The 17,674-nt window shown below is 34.7% G+C and overlaps 1 protein-coding gene across 2 annotated transcripts; it reads right to left on the bottom strand.

The window, feature by feature from the left end:
- Nucleotides 1-190: 190 nt before the first annotated feature.
- Nucleotides 191-17,182, bottom strand: LOC111807455 (leucine carboxyl methyltransferase 1 homolog). Of its 2 annotated transcripts, XR_002816946.2 has the most exons (14): nucleotides 16,861-17,182; nucleotides 16,263-16,351; nucleotides 16,033-16,169; nucleotides 15,666-15,713; nucleotides 15,354-15,435; nucleotides 12,551-12,653; nucleotides 12,055-12,175; nucleotides 11,895-11,942; nucleotides 8,443-8,526; nucleotides 2,649-2,713; nucleotides 1,690-1,741; nucleotides 1,510-1,548; nucleotides 557-704; nucleotides 191-425 (listed from the first exon to the last, which is right to left on the bottom strand). XR_002816946.2 is itself a non-coding variant. In XM_023693188.2 (13 exons), the coding sequence occupies exons 1-13, from the start codon at nucleotides 16,938-16,940 to the stop codon at nucleotides 639-641; spliced, it is 1,014 nt and encodes a 337-aa protein (XP_023548956.1). In that variant the 5' UTR covers nucleotides 16,941-17,182; the 3' UTR covers nucleotides 191-638. The 2 variants fall into 2 exon arrangements, 1 of the variants encoding a protein (XP_023548956.1); XM_023693188.2 differs by having other exon boundaries at nucleotides 191-704.
- Between the last annotated feature and the right edge of the window lie 492 nt (nucleotides 17,183-17,674).

Here is a 17,674-nt window from a genome sequence, read left to right as displayed (position 1 = left end):
AGTATAAAACTAACCAAATTCACCTAATAAAACAATCCATTTGGGTAATTCAATACAAACTTTTCTTTGCCATTTACCAAATTTTACCAAAATCTTGCTTGTATCAAATCACACACTATTTATGAATCTAACAATAAGCATCCAAAGTAGACTTTTATACAAAGCTTTATAGACTTAAAAAAGTAGAACATATAAAAATATAGGCATAATTGAGCACATAAAGTGTGAGTTTGTAGCATAATTTCTTTGATCCAATCCCAACAAACTAAAAAGAGACGAGAAAAAGAGAAGTGGAGCAATAAAGCGCAGAGGGCAACAATGGCGCATTATGTTTGGCACATGCCACAGTCCCCACAAGTCAAAATAGCCATTAATTACTACATGCTTCAACTCAAGGGACCCACTATGTTCCACTTTCCAAACATCTGGAACAACTCAATCAAGAACAACAAGAGGGAAAAAGAAAAGATTTATTCAATCAATATTAAACTCCCAGCAGCTCAAACAAATGAATATCAACATACTTATACAGAGATATAAGTCCTCCAGAAGATACCTTAAATTCTTCAACAAATCTTGGTAGAGTCAATCAGAGCATTGCCGGCAGCTGCAGTAGCCAGAAGGAAGCTCTTTATATCTCATGCTGGTGAGGGAGGGTCAAGCGCGTTCGGGTCTCGGGGAAAGCCAAAATTCCCAAAAAGCCCCTGGGGTCATAAAGGAAAGCAACATAGAGTTATAAGACAGTGTCCTTCAAACGGGAAAAGAAAGAGAAGTAAATGAAATGGAGACAAGAAGACACAAATATCTAGCTAAGTCCCACATCGACTAATTTAGAGAATGATCGTGGGTTTATAATTAAAGAATGCTATCTCCATTGGTATGAGGCCTTTTGGGGAAGCCCAAAGCAAGACCATGAGAGCTTATGCTCAAAGTGAACAATATCATACCATTGTGGAGAGTCGTGTTGATCTACAATTCAAATTGTCCATTACGTGCCAGTTCATTACACATATGTCAAGTTTCATCATTCAATAATCAAAGTGATCGTGTTAACAGTTGCATGAAAAATGAAATAATAAAGCCATTTTGAACATTTTCTTCATTTTGACATGGAGTGCTCATGACAAACAGATTCATGATAAAGCCAGTTCATAACATATGTAAAGGAAAAAGTGACCACACAAGAGAATCAAAGTCTAAAAAGCTAGTGAAAATGGGTCACAAAAGGAAGCAACTTATGAGCCAGTATGAATGATGATATAAAGAACAAACTTTCCACCCTGTAATGCCGTTATCCATCAAGGAATTTTCAATATCTTTTGTAAAATATTTGCATTGAAATGATTAAATATGTCTAATACCAGAGCATTATGAGACAAAATCAAATTTTTGTGGCAAGATCATTACAGTACACAAAGTATTGCCATAAATTAGTCTAGAACATGGAGTCGCTTAATAAGGAATCATAAAAGAAAATGTAAAGCAAATATGGTCACGAAATAGACTCACCAGGGGATCATTGATTGCATAGGCCACGCAGTAATGCTCCTGGAAACCATCCAATGAAACTCACAATAAGTTAAGGAAAAATCTCCAATCTCAACAGTTTGAGCAGGGAACATACAAGAAAAGAAGGGGAATTCAAACGCTCATGCCTTTTCTCATTAAAACAATAGGTTATAAACTTGCCTGCATCATGTACCACTCCTCAAATTCATCAAATAACTCCAGCCGTTCAATTCTGAAGAACAAAAGTGTCAAACATGAAAATCTTCCCTGTTATACATCTCGAAAAAATTGGAAAAATCAAAGAGGAAAAAAGGAAAATCATATGAAAGAAAAGAAGACATCAATAAACCTTCAAAAAGGCACATGCTGAATGCACGATGGTTGTTAACTAATTAGATTATTGATGAAGCTATATCAGAACGGAGTCCATGTCTTTATATGAAGCCCAAATATCAAAGGCATTAGAACCAATTATAAGGTAAAATAATTTCAACCTAAGGTAACTAGAAAGCTTACAGAAACAAATAAAATAAACAAAGAAAATAATTACAAGTGAAAAGCTACATTAGTTTGAGACTAAGAAGCACGTACACTTTACTCTGGCTAGCATGTCCATGTCCAACACGTGTCCAATACTTAGTTGAACACGTATTGAACACTTGTTAGTGTATAGATGTGTTAGATTCATCGAACAGTTGTTAAGTATACTAAATAAACATATATATGACAAAAATAATAAATTTTGAGAGTGAAATACATCAAACTAACTTTTTAAGCATATAAATGTATAAAACCATGTGTCGCCATGTCGGTGTCGTATCTAGTGTCTTGTATCCATATTCATTATCTTAGATTTGAGACACAACTTTATCAATATATTAAGCAAAATCCCCTTCTATCTCACTAGATATAATTACAAATGTATCTAAAATGAAGTTTGGTGTTGAACTTTTTTTCTTTTCTTTTCTTTTCTTTTTTTATCACTCATATTTCAACTATTTGATTCTTTTTCTTCCACAAGAAAGTTTACCAATGCATCAAACATCATAGGAATGAACCACTAAACAAACCATGGCATCAGATTGACAACAATAGATAAACAAAGGAGGGAGGATGGCTAAAACCACTCTAAAACAAACCTTCGCCTTTCTTGAGCTTCGATCAAGTTATTATACACTTTCAGCATGTCCCATGCTGCAGCTGTCTATCAACCAAAAGAGACAATATTCAAATAGACTTCAATAAATAATTAAACCAAAAACAGATTAAATAAATATATAGGAATGTAGAACGTACTGTCACTAAAGAGAACATCACAGGGTACTCACACATCACAATCTTGAACTACAACAATATGAAAAGCTAACAACCACAGGAGAAAAAACACAGCTTCACAACCACTTGTAGACCATTGTAGCTCTGGAATATGTATTAGATAATACGGTTCTATTTGGTTTTAGTTAAAAGGAAAAAAAGTGGGGGAATTTGATCCAATGATGGGTTTGTTAGGTATCCAAACACAAGAAAACAAAAGATAGTAATATATTGCAGTATCAAAGAAAAATTACAACATAACAATAGCCCTTCGAGTAGGGGTCTACATTGAACCCGGCAACTCGAACCGACTCAACCCGAATTATACAGGTTGGGTTGGATTACCATTTCGAGTTGGGTTAATTTTCTTAACCCGAATAGATTCGGTTTGAGTTTTGGGTTCATTGTACAAAATTTCGAGTTGACCCGAACCGAACAAAAATCTTATAAAATATATCAATATGTTTTGCATATTTATAGGTGTGCCGGAGTGGTAAAACGGCGGAACTATTGTTCCTCCCCGTGCGGGTTTGATTCCAGCCATAGACACGTCTTTTTATTATTTTGTTTAGAATATGGTTGATGATAGATTCGTTGATTATAATTTTAAATACTAAACTTGATCAAAAGTCGCCCAAAATGTTTTTGACCATTCTAGTGTCAACGGTAGCAGTATAAAATAAGTTTATTAGATTTTTTTATTTTGATCTAAAACTGAGATAGATAATAATAAGCTCTAACCTATTTATTATCTATTTGTCGCAATAGTGTACATTGTTGATAATTTAGGGCATCGGGCATCCAACTTCATCAATTTCATCAACGTCATGAGTAAGTCTCTGTAAAATTGGATTTTTTTTTTTTTTTTTTTTTTTGTTATGCATAGATTTTTAAAAAAACATTTTAACCATATTTTGAATGATTATAGATTAATCTATCGAATAATTATGAATTGCGGATAGATAAAAAATTTTAAAATTAATTTTTTTTAAACAATCCAACAACCCAAATCCGAACTTTCGGGTCGGGTCGGGTTGTAAAAAATTTTGGGTTGGATTGGATTACTAATCCAACAAACCCAAACTTTTTGGTTGATCCAAAAACTTCCCTCAACCCAACCCAACCTAGGTATACCCCTATCTTCCATAAGGTTATTTATCTCCTCAAATCCCACACATGGACAACCCACCGAAATGACCCCTCCCTCAATCCTAATTACCTACATTTATAATTAAAACACCCTTATCTAATTACTCTTACGCCTCTACTACTTTCCAAGTAATGTTACCAATACTATCTCCTACTGATTTTGTCACGACCCTAGTTTTCTACCGACCTAAAGTCGGTACCGTATGCATGAAGCTACTGATTTTGTCACGACCCTAGTTTTCTACCGACCTAAAGTCGCTACCGTATGCATGACGTAGCTTCTTATACGGAAACATTTATTTAAAAACGTCTTCATCAAACAATGTCATGAACTTACATGTTTAAGAAAAATATCTCAAGACAATACAAAAGGATAATAAAATAAACTAAAGTCTAACAATGTCATATGCTAACCTAAGACATAATATCATAACATAATATCATCATATCATATCAAAATGCATCATCATGTAAACATACATGACACGTGCAAGGGCCACTAGGCACATGTCATCATATATATATATGACAAGTCTTCTGACCAAGCTGATAATAAGGTCACTTACCTGATTAGCTTAATTTGTTGTCACTAATTTATCCTTAATGAAAGTTTGATTTTGTCCTTTAAAATCTAAGTCAACATGGTGAACTGAACCCATGACATCAATTTCAAGTTCAAATTTCTATATAGCAATTTGCTAAATTTTACGATGGTCATGTGTTGGACTTCATGTGAACATTAGACACTTTGCATGATTAGAGTCTTTGGATTGTTTATATATAATATTATTTTCATACAAACAATTTAACAATTTTCAGATCTTTCCTTTTCTTTCTCTCTCTTTGTTCTTTGTTTTTCTCTCCGTGTTTCTTTTCTCTATGTTTCTTTTTTTTTAATTCTGTTCACTAGTACTTTTGGCCAATTTTAATTGATTATCTAGAATTAACTACCGATCATGACATGATTTCCTCGTAAATTGTTCTTGGTATTTAATTTCTAACTAAAATCTAAATAATTGTAACGAAGTAAGGATAAAAGAAAAAGAAAATTTAAGATATAACTTACTTTGATTTCCTAAAACATATGTATTATTTTGATATTTCTTCTCTAGCACAATTCAAGAGATTTGTAACGAAATTGATGAAATTCTGACGAAAATGAATTTAAAAATTGACTTATTGAAATGTCCTCAACATTGCTTCTTATGAGCTTGAATCTCTGCAATACTGAAGGATGAATAGTGTACCTTTCGTAGGAGGTTTTGGAAAAACTCTCCTTTTTGTAAAAAAAAAGAACTACAGTAGAAAAATCGGAGAAGGAATTCTTTTTTTTATTATTATTTTATTATCATCATCTTTTTTAGTTGTTACATTACATACCTGTAGACAAATCGGAGGAGGAATTCTTTTTATTATTATTATTATTATTATTATCTTTTTTAGTTGTTACATTATATACCTCTAAAAAGAACTTTTGTCTTCGAAAGTGTTTAAATCGTGAATCGATATTTCTCTCTCATCCCATCCTTTTGTCCTCATGTGGCTTCTTCTCCTTGGTGGTTTTTGCCACTGTACCTTAATGAAGGCTATTGCCCGATTACATAGGGCATTCATTACAAGGGCTAAGATTCTCACTAACCTTTCCTTTATATGTCCTAGAATGTCGAAAGGCTCGTTGAAGCGTGAACTTAATTTGTCATTTCATCCAAACTTTAGAACATCTTTAATCAAGGTCAACTTCAAGCATGCAATGTTGCCTACCTCAAACTCCAAGTTTCTATGCTTCACGTTGTTGTGAATCTTTTTACTCTAAGTCATATGCATTCTTGCCTTAATCTTTTCTAGACCTCATTGGTGGCTTGGACAACTACAAAATGTTCCTATTTAAAATGGTTCAGTAGACCACATTCTATAACATTCAGTGTCTAGAAACATTTTGTACATCCAAAACTCATACTCTAATAGCTTTATGTAAGGCTCAGTAACAACCAAAAAAGATTTTTAAAAACTAATAATAATAAAAAGAAAAGAAAAAAAAGGCCTGCAACCTACCTCAATCCTACAAAACGTACACTGTTCATCTCTTGGTAATGCACAGATTCAACCCCACAAGGAGTAATGTTATCGTTTCGAGGCCATTTCGATAAATCAATTATTAAATTCACTTTTCGTCAGAATTTATCAATTTTATTATAAATCTCTTGAAATGTGCTAGAAAAGAAATAACCAAAATGATACATATATTCTAAGAAATCACACTAAATTATATCTTAAATTTTCATTTTCTTTAATACTAATTTTGCTCCAATTATTTAGATTTTAGTTAGAAATTAAATACTAAGAACAATTTATGTATTTCAGGAAGTCATATCATGATCAATAACCATTTTTAAAAAATCGATTAAAACTGGCAAGAGTACGGGTGAGCATAATTAAAATAAATAATAAATAATAATAATAATAATAATAATAAAATAGGGAGAAAGAGAAAAAATTGTTAAACTGTTTTAAATTGTTTGTATGAAAATAATATTATAATAAACATATATAAACATACCAAGACTAATCGTGCAAAGTGTCTAATGTACTTCAAGTCTAATGTACTTCAATGTCTGATCATGTAAAATTTAATGAAATAATTTTGCAAAAATTTGAACATGAAATTGATGTCATGGGCTCATATAGGTTGACTTAGATTTCAAAAGGCAAAATCGAACTTTCCTTAAAGATAAATTGGTGACAACAGCTTAAGTCAGTCAAGCAAGTGACATTATTATCGGTTCTGTCGGAAGGCTTGTCTTATGTATGATGACATGTGCCCAGTGGCCCTTGCATGTCATGTATGTTTATGTAATATTATGATGTGTTATGATGAAGCGATTCGATATGATATGATGATGTATTATTATGATGCCATTTATGGATACCGTTTGTTTTTGGCACGCTCCTATTTTAAGGGGTTCTTGGTGGTTCATTAGTTCAACCATAGCTCTTATTGTTGATCGTATTCAAATACGGATTGGAAATGGTTTTCTTACGGGTTGCTGACGTGACTCTTGGCTTAATGGGGAAATTATTATCAATACCTTTCCAAACTTGTAGCATTTAACTATTCAATTGCTTCTATGTGGAATTCTTCTCAACAAGCTATTGATTTATACGACTGGAGGACTTAAATGAGTTTGAAAATACGGAATGGGCTATCTTCTCCAATCTTTTATCTTCAATTGCATAGGAGACTACAAATGACTCTTGGCATAGGCCTCTTAATCTTTCTTTTAAACTTTCACGGTTTGCTCTTTGATGGAGGATTTGATTCACTCAAATGGACGAACTACTAATAAACTTTATTTCGTGATTTGGAAGAATGTTTACCCAAAAAATATCGAAGTTTTCTAATGGGAACTTAGTCATATGGGGGAATAATAAAGTTGATCGTCTTCAACGTTGAATGCCTTACTTCTCTCGCCCTCCTGGTTAGGCATGTGTGGTTCAAGTGTTGAATGTGCGGGCCATTTATTTGCATTATGCCCATTTGCATATCGCTATTGGATATACATGTTGGATGCTTTTGGTGGTCATTTGTCATGCCTTGTACACCTTATGAGATTCTTGCTTCTGTTTTTGTGGGCCATCCGCTTCATGGTCCTAAGAAGATTTTTGGCTTGTGTTTAACGGGTGTTCTTCTAGACTCTTTGGAGGGTGCGGAATGGAAGAATTTTCAAGGACATTTCTTCTACTTTTGATGATTTCCTAAATTTGGTTATTTTTAATGTTCCTCTTTAATTTCCAATGGGTGAGTTACACTTGGTATTTGGTAGCTATTAACTCACGTTACTTCATTTATCGATGAAATTGTTACCCCTCAGAAAAAAACCCAAATGGTCAAATATCCACTGTACAGTTCAGTTCAATTACACGTCATCAATAGCAGCACTAGTTGCTCCCTATGTAATATCAATAAATGGCCAAGAAAATAATTTCAAACAATATTATCCAAGGGGAAGCATTTGTTCAAGGCTTTAACGAAGTGTAAGCCCTTGTGAACATCTATTTTTACTTCAGAAAAAATGGTTCAAGACATCAAATTTGTCTACGGTAAAAGCTTTGCAAATTCACCATTACCATGAGAATGGCGTGTAATGATCTAAGTGTAAGGAATACCATAAGGAAATTAAATATTATTAGGGGTACTGAGGGTATATCAGTCGGAATTAGTTATAAAGAGAGGGAAGGGAAGGAGATGACGCCAAGGAATAGTCTGGTTGGTTTAGGCATTGAGTGGGAATACTCAAGTGAGGAGGTTACAAGAACCTTGAATACTTGGGGAATCAGTTCTATCTTTTTAACTTTCAATATTAATTCAGTTGTTTGGTTTGCCAAGGAGAAGGGAATTTTCCAAGGAGAACGGAAACATGCAGTATTTCAGCCTCATTTTATTGCAAAGAAAATTTCAAAAAGAAAAATTACCTGCCATCCTTGGTCAAGAAAAAGCTTTTTCTTTGCAACTAATGTTGGTGTAGCATTGATACCCAACAAAGCACAGCCTCGACTCTGAAACAATCAATAATGTTCACAGATATATTAAATTCTTTCATATAAATGAGTAGATCGCACAATCTTGGAACCATAACCGAAAAACACATACCTATAGACTACAGTGAAAATATCTATATAACCTTTTTTTTAGAAAGCAGGAGTTTACATACACATGTAGCTATCTGTTGCTCTTTAAAATTCTATACAATCAGAAAGCTTGATATGGAATCCAAAAGTTAATAATCTGGATGCAACTTTATAGAACCCAAACAACTAAAATAGTATTTAACTATAAAAGATAACATAGTACAATATAACCTCAAGTATGAAAGTACTTGGTATCACAACCAACCATACTAAAAAAACGAGTAGAATGTGACCCTCACATAGAGACAGACAAGACGGCGACCCTCAAGTAGCGCCCATCCGACCACGTGATGACCAAGACAAACAAGTGTCATGATGCAACTAAGGAGGACGTTGCATCATCTAACACACCATATAAAGTTTGCATTGAAGCCAAGATGAGGCATAGGCACAATGGAAGCAACAAGTAGACAAGAAGGACAAAGATAGGCATGATAAAAGGTTGGGTAGGGTCTCAGGCCTTAACCTCAAAAATAGGGGTTTAGAAAAGAATTTGGGCATGTGGCTCCAGAGTTAAGTCCGTCCATATGAAATATGAATGCTCGCTAAATTTGGTATCGACCGAACATCGGATGGACTCTCCACGAGACCATACAATTGTCACCAAAATCATGTTTCCTCCTACCATACCAAAAATGCCTCAAAATGTACCTTAGGAGGAGGCATGGTGTTAGCTCTCCACCACCCCTGGGTCCTATGACCTAAGCGAGCTACCTTGTTGCACATACGTGTGACACGGTGTGATACCCTATACTTTTTGAAACTTTTTGAAAAGAAATATAAAGGGAGGGAAACCTTGGTGATGGAGGACAGGTGTTAAAAAAATAATAAAATATAAAGGGGGAAGAATAAGCGTATTGCAGACACCCGCTGACGGCCACATTGGTACGATGTCTCTGTCGTGCCCAGAGGAGAAGTCGAAGTCGGATTACAAGGGATTTGGGGGTCGTAAAGGTGGCCAAAACAAGTGGGAGGCGATTGGAGAAGGAATGTTTGGGATGTCTCGATATGAACGACACATGGGTCCATTCTCGATGAACATGACCGAGTAAGTTTCAATGGCCGATGACACCACTGGACTTGGAATGGTATCAAGACATGTGGACCATGTTAACTGAGAGCCAAGATGAGAATACGAGATGCAGACGTTGCATGTGAAAAATTTTAGCCTCGAGTAGAGGCAAGGTCGAGCCGAACAACTTGACCTAGTGTGTAAAGGCAAGTCAGATAGAGTCACAGACGATTGAACATGCACGCAAGGGGGCATGTGTGGCCGAACAAGCTGAGATTCCACATGAGTTGTGTTCAGTTGGCGAAGGCAAACCCCGTCCAAGTTCTGACGAAGCCACAAAGTTTGGCAAAAAATGTGAATGAGGCTTGAGTTCCTCTTAAGGCTTGTCATGAGCATGCTAGGATCAGATAGAGTCACAGACGATTGAACATGCACGCAAGGGGGCATGTGTGGCCGAACAAGCTGAGATTCCACATGAGTTGTGTTCAGTTGGCGAAGGCAAACCCCGTCCAAGTTCTGACGAAGCCACAAAGTTTGGCAAAAAATGTGAATGAGGCTTGAGTTCCTCTTAAGGCTTGTCATGAGCATGCTAGGATCTTGACACCGCACGATTAAAAAATGTACGACCTAACACTTGGCACCTCCCATCGTTGAGTATTCACACTCAAGGGTTTTGAACCATCAACTTCTTTGCTATAATTGGACATTGTTGGCTATATCTTATCTACTATACCGAAACGGTTTTGAACCCTCAACTTCTTTGTATCTTATCCAAGGATAGTAACATCAAAATTTTCCTATCATCTATACCATTCACCATGCATAAAAACCTTTATTTTGGTTAGCTCAGACAGCCTAATGCTTACAATATCTGAGCTAGGGTTTTAAACCCTCGATTTCTTTGTTATCCAAGATTAGAGACACCAAAATTTTCCTGTCATCCATACCATTCGCTGTGCATAAAAAGCTTTACTTTCCATGATTGCTGACAAAAAAATAGCATCCAATTCTCTTACGTTTCTCCAAATCTAATTTACAAATTCATCCTTCCATTTTACCGTCTTTCTATCATTCACTAAAAGATTGGTTCAATTATCTGTTTCCCACCTAAAAACCATACTAACTAGAAGAGATAGTAGAGGAGAGCACTTATGATGGACACTTGGGATAAAATAAGACACTTGTTACGAAACTAGTAAGTTGAAACTACCCGACACTAATTCTCTTGGTTTTTTTCTCTTTTTAAGGAATGTTGAACTCTCACAGAGAAGAATGAAAGAATATAAAAGACAGCCCAACAATAGAAGCCAAAATAGAACAAAACTAAAGGTGCATTTGGGATTGCTTTTGGTGGGGTCAAAAGCAATTCTGGATGTTTTAAACTGTTCAGTGTGTTTAGTAAAACTGATTATTTATTAATTCATACACAATCACTTTCTGGTTTTGTTAAATGTATCGAACTTAAAATTTAGTGTATCGTGTATTGTAACATATAGTGTATAGTAAGTTTCGATTTTTAATTAAAATTATTTGTACATATATATAACCAAGAACTTAACCTCAAGTTGTAAATGATGAAGGATTCTTTAAAATGTTGTTTATAATTTTTGGATATTCTCTCACCAGTATATTGGCTCTAACGAAGATATTCCAAGTGGATTTTCACTAATATTTTCAAGGTTAACGTTCCACTTATTGGCCCTCCCTTGAATCCTAAGGCCAATCTTTTATGGGTAAATGCAGTTAAAGCTATTTTTTCAGAAATTTGGATGGAAAGGAATGAATGAATTTTCCACAGCACGCAGCTAGACCTCCTCTTGGTATTCTATCTCAGAGGCTTTGATGGATTCTCTTTGATATATTTGCCTCAATTGGAATACTTCAAACTTAAATACATCCTTTGTCATTCTAAGTGGCTCAGTGGTCCCATTCTTTTCTTTTCTTGTTTTTTTTTTTCATTTCTTCAATGAAAAGTTTCGTTTCTTTTTTTTGTTTGGTTTGAAAAGATTGGACCCCCTTTGGTATAGTTGTTAGGGTGGGGGTGGTTCAGTTAGTTGTGCTGGTTTTTTTAATGCCGTTTTGTTTTCTATTGTTTTCGATCATTATTCTCAATAAAAGCTTGTTTTAACTTTAAAAAAATAACAATAATAATAAGAAGAAGAAGAAGAAGAAAGAAAGAAAAGAATAGACTACATAATTCATGGACTATCAAAGACAGTTGTACCTCTAAATTTCTGATCATTTGTTGGCCGAAGGCATCATCTGGATGAATCTGTTAAAGAATGCAGTCGCAAGTTACCAAACCATCATTTAAAACAAAGTCATGTTCCAGTGGAGATCAAGAATACAAACGAATTCAAAAGGAAAGAAGTTATAAGTAAAACCTGCTCATATAAAAAGAATATTGCTGTTGAAAATGCTTTTGATGCCCAACCAACTATAGCCTGACTCGAATCTGGATCCACGTATATCAAAACGCATTCTGCAATTATAAATGTCGGCAAACTGATAACAATATCAGGATAAAAGATATTAATAGTTTCCATGTGAAGCCAAAAAGTAGGGAAATTGTTGGATTTATCAGATGTGCAAACCCACTCTTATATTTCACTAAAACAGCCCACTCATCCATCCAAATATCCCTCCCCCTTAACCCCCACAAGGACCCACAGGCTCCAAGACACCATGACTAAAAAGATCACAAGACCGACGAATTCAGAGACGAGTAAGCATATCACAAAAGACATTAACAGAACAACTCTCGTGAATGAAATATGAAATATGACCTTAAAAGACCAAAATGATCCACCAAATAGTTAAGGATGTATAAAGCACTTAAACACTGGACCACGAGGTGAAAAATCTTATGTGCTTCCATACCTGGGATCCATACCAGCAATAGCCAATACATCATCTAACTTATCAATATCACGCAGGTCAACAGGGAGTAGCTTGTAATGATCGCTATGGACTTCTCCTTTTTCTGCAAAGCAATGATACGTATGGCAGTTGAAAATACATGAATATATTTTGAGAAGCAGGAAAATGGCTAAAAAAACCATGTAGAATGTGTTCGCTGCTGTTTTCCATCAAATTAAAATGTAATACTGCAGAGCCAACAACCATTTGTTACAATTACAAGGACAACAACAAGAAGTAAACCAAAATTGCAGGAAACGTTAGATCCCGTTATCTTCCAGATTTCCATTCAAGTTCAATAGCTCATTAAATCAGTCTTATATATTTCTCATTCTAGCATCCAAATGATACATACAATTATATTTCCCATCAGTAGTATAAAAAGAACCTTAAAAGATAAGTGCATTCGTTCAAAGGGGAATTATTACAGGAAACGGCCAATAAAATGTCTCACTAGAAAGTACAAGATTGATGTTAAGTATAAGCATTTTTTAAATAATATTATTATTAGCATGTGACACCAATCAGAAAGAATACTGTTGCACTTTTCCTATTAAGCAAGTGGAGAATAAATGAAAAATATATTTCATCACAAATTAAAATCTGAGAAAATTATGGTAATGTTGGACACGAATTTATAGAAAATTAAGAAATGCAAATAATAAGAGGGAAATTATAAATACACCATTGTATTTGAGACGATTGTGAAAGGTTGCGTTGCCTTTTTTTTTTTTTTTTTTTTTTGACAAGAAATGAAACTTAAAAAAGAGACTAAAACTCAAAGATTCAAACACTGCAAGAGTGATAGAAAAGAACAGAACGAAACACACACAAGAAAAAAAAAACATTATAGTAACCCAAAAAAGAGCAAAAAGGTATAAGAGAGACAAAAACAACGAAAAACAGTGTGAACAAAACAAAAGAAAATAACAAGAGACAAAACCATCAAAACCAAGCCAAAGACAAGGAGAAAAGCAAAAAAAGAGTCCCAATACACCAAGAAAGAACCAATGAACCCAAACCTCAAGAGAACAAACAAGCATCAAAAACAAATTCTTTGTGAATTGGTGAGAGAAATTGTACACATCGAAAATTGCAAGACCACAAGCTTCAATAAGAGAAGCAAATCTGTCACTAATGAAGGAGGAGAATGAGGGATCGCAATGACATTTTCCTGGAATGATGACACTAAATCATCGTCAATATCATCAATACTATTCTCCATAGGTTGAATGACAAATTCCATACTACTTAAACTAACTTCAAATGCAGCACCAGAATCATTAAAAAAACGTGAAAGAGTATGAGAAAGAGCATGATACTTTGACGAAAGAATAACACCTTAAGTGAAAATACAATTAGGATCTGCTACAGTAAATTCTTGTCGACTACCATTTTGAATGATGGGTTTATTAACAAATGGGGTCAAAAGACTTGAAACATTTGATTCAACTCAATACTATCCGGATTCAAAGGATTAACTTTGGTGAATGGAGGAACTGAAGAATGATACACTTTTCTTCGAATATAGGACAGAGGATAAGCTTCCTTGACTTAGAAGACTCAACCATTCTAAGGGAATCACTAAAAGGCATCTTAATGGTCTCAAAAGGTATTTCTTTAACCATAAAAGGAGTATTATAAAAGACAGCCGAATCCTCATGCGAGCAATGGTCATGACATGCAATAACGATATCTAAGTTTTCCCCTTAAGCATGCAAAATCTAAGGTGGTTGGACGAATAAATCATCAATAAGCGATAAAAGGCAATGAACAATTAAGGTTACATTGGCACCTAATCCAAATAATTCTAGAAAACTAATGTATGCAAATAGTATGCAGGGAATGAATTTCTGTATCCTACAATTATGAAACAATTTTTTGGACTGGATGTTAAAACTATTCTGGATTTTGGATGCAGTCAGAAGAAGCTTCAGGTGCTTTCTCCAATTTAACTACCTGCCGTAAGTACAGTGAAAAAGAACATGATTTATAGCTTCTTCTGCTTTCAAGCATTATACACATACATTTGGGCTCAAAGACCAGAAGGAAAGTTTCTTTTGAAGTTTGTCGGTCGCATTAAAGGTTTCTTGGAAAGCCAGACAGATAAACATATTCATCTTTTCGGAACTCTGTCTTCTCCAAAGATAAGAATTACTCAGCTCTTATACAGAAGCATTAACTGAAAAGGTTACATGTTGGAAACCATTTCAAGGCTTAAGATTAATAGATACAAGAGTTCCCTTTTCGACAACAATTGAGATCTTCGAGTTTGAGAGATGGGAAATTTGGTCACATGAATGAAAACAACACACAATTACATTACTCGATCTACCACGCCCTCTTTAAATAGACATAGTTATTATACTCCAATTCTAAACTGAAAAAAAAAAAAAAAAAAAAGAATACCATGTAACAACAAGTTTCAAACATCCAAATGTTCCTTGTATTCACGGAAAAAAAAATTTAGGAATTTAAAGCAATCAAGTTAACTCATCAATCAATCTAGCAGAAGGGGAAAGATCGATATTATTAAGATGGAATTTTAATGTAGCCTAGGGCAGCAGAAAAGCTCTGTACATATGAAATCAGAAAGAGAATTATATCTTAACATTGTGGTCCAGGAAAAACCTTGAAACCAACCATAAATGTCAAATGACATGGAAAAAAGAACAATAATGGATTTATAACAAGGTTGAGATTTGTGCCTGCCACCTCTAATATAAAAATGAAACATGTTGAAATGATAGCACAGACAACTTACCTTGTGATATAGATACTGTTCCACTGAGTTTTTCTCTCAACTGACTACAGGCTTCAATTATTGCAGCTTTCTTAGTAGTCACCTGGACAAAAATAGATAAATTAAGAACTGCATAACCCTGAATTCCAGTGACACGTGTTGGATATATATAAAGAATGTGAAGATTCTTGCTAGAAAGAAAACCACAAAGGTAATATATTGGCAGTTGACATAATTGTCTTCTCATTGAGTTAAAATTTAAGCCCATGTACATATTCCTACAAAAGTAAGTGACTATCGAAAAAGCAGGGGAATAAGGTTTCCAAATCGAACCTCCTTGAAGTCCAACTCCACATATAAATGCGGTGCATTACCCTCATTCTGTAAAAAAAACATAAAGAAATAATTAAATAAAAGCATAATCAAATGCATCAACTTCAAGTGGGAGGTTAATTGGAGCAAACGGAGAACGTAAGCAAAGAAAGTCACAAAGATACAACTAAACGTGATTGCAATAAACACAGAGAAGATAGAAAATGACCAAACTTTCAAATCCAAACCTAAGAATTAGTTAACATGTGGTAAGAAAAATATGAATATAAATATATACAACAATATAGAAGATACGATGTACATATAAAAGGAGAACAAATGAATGTGCTAAAGATGTTATAGCCCGTGACCTAAATAAGCAGCTTGCCTGCAATTGGAAGTACGTTGTATCAAAGCCAGCCCCGAGCGACAATATCTGCTTCTTTGTATGTTCCTCTGTGTTACTATCAACATTGAGGAATTGAAAGAGGAGCTTCCTCAGTGCAGCCCAACGGGCAAAATAACCTTATTAGCAACAATGTAAAGAAAATTACTACAAAGTGATTAAAGAAAGTTCTAAAAACACTGACATACTTAAGAGATGCAACACGATTGTACCTCGATTAATAATTGGAGATCTCTTAACAGGCCTTCTTACAAAAAGGTGTATGAAATCGTCTTTCATGTAGCCCTTTCTAACACATGATCTGTTAACCAAACAGGGGCAGCTAATATTACATCCCAATGCATAAATATAAAAAAAAATTAAAAAAAATCCAGCTGATTTTTAAACTCTGCCAAATAATGGACCAGATTCAATGTTCAAATAAAAATGATAGATCAAAGTTGTCATTGAGAGAACGGAATTCGTTAGCGAGCGTAGAACTAAAACTAATTCTTGCATGATTGCATCCCATATGACAGAGTGAGGATTTATCATATCAAAGGGTTAAACGTTGCCGAATGCCAACAAAATAACAAAATCTTAGCGAGTAAACCAACTGGAAAGCTCCTTGCGGGTGAAGAGTGCCTTCATGCAATCAACATCGAATCGTAAAAACAAAAGACCGCCTCAACGACGTTGAGAAGGCAGTAAAAATGGTTATCCAAAGCAAAATCCGAAGCGCCGAATTTGAAAATTGCAAAAGGCGAAGAATGGATCACGAAAGCGTAAAGATAGTGAAGGAATAAAATGCGTTAAAAGGGGTTTGCTCACAATTTACTGGCAGAGGCATCGTCGTTGGTGGCTTGCACTGCTGCACTGTTACTCTGTGAATCGGGAGCAGCCTTCGCCATTTTCGAATTGCCAAAGAGCTTCGAGGTTAACGCAGTGGTGACACGGTAAGTTGGAGAATGGGGGATCTAACAATAGCGTTCACTTCAGAAATCAATCGTGTCCATGAAAGAGCGATGAACCGCGTTGAATTGAATTGAGCAAAACCCTCCCGACAAATAAAGAAAAATCACCGATGAGACGTTGGTTGAGACCAGTTTTGATAAGTGAAGCAGAAATTGAGGAGAACGCGTCAGAATTGAGTGAAATTTATTGCTAATTATTTGTTAGGAATCACGACTCTCACCATCACCATATATGATATTGATTGTCCACTTTAAGTATAATAAGCTCATGGCTTTGCTTTGGGCTTCTCTGCTTCTCCAAAACTTATAAGTTATATGATATTGTCCACTTTGAGCATAAGCTCGGATGGCTTTGTTTTGGGCTTCTCCAAAAGGCCTCATGTCAATGGAGTTAATATTTCTCATTTATAAACTCATGATTTTCAACTAAATTAACCAACGTGAACTCACTTACAATAATTCTCAACAATATTAGTTATGCAAATCTCAATTCTATTCTATCATTCTTATCTCTGTATTATTTAATATTGTTTAGCTGAGTAATAATATTTTCAAATCATTCTTAGCAAGATCAAGAGATGCACTCGATTTAAAGTTTTTATTATAAGCGCATTGTTTGAAGGATTTGATGACAAATTCTCTTCAATGAATGGATGATATGAATGGACTGT

This window comes from Cucurbita pepo, chromosome 12, assembly GCF_057944985.1.
Source record: "Cucurbita pepo subsp. pepo isolate OVF chromosome 12, ASM5794498v1, whole genome shotgun sequence".
In the NCBI taxonomy this organism is placed as follows: Eukaryota; Viridiplantae; Streptophyta; class Magnoliopsida; order Cucurbitales; family Cucurbitaceae; genus Cucurbita; species Cucurbita pepo.
Note: the sequence above shows the minus strand (reverse complement) of the source record. Positions and strands in the feature narration are given on the sequence as shown.

What these genes read in the sequence shown, in the direction of transcription:
- LOC111807455 (XM_023693188.2), bottom strand. Translation starts at nt 16,940, where the DNA reads ATGGCGAAGGCTGCTCCCGATTCACAGAGTAACAGTGCAGCAGTGCAA. An exon ending in GATGCCTCTGCCAGTAAATT is followed by an intron (nt 16,352 to 16,860) that starts GTGAGCAAACCC and finishes TTTGGTTAACAG; the next exon opens with ATCATGTGTTAGAAAGGGCT. An exon ending in TGGAGTTGGACTTCAAGGAG is followed by an intron (nt 15,436 to 15,665) that starts GTTCGATTTGGA and finishes ATTTTTGTCCAG; the next exon opens with GTGACTACTAAGAAAGCTGC.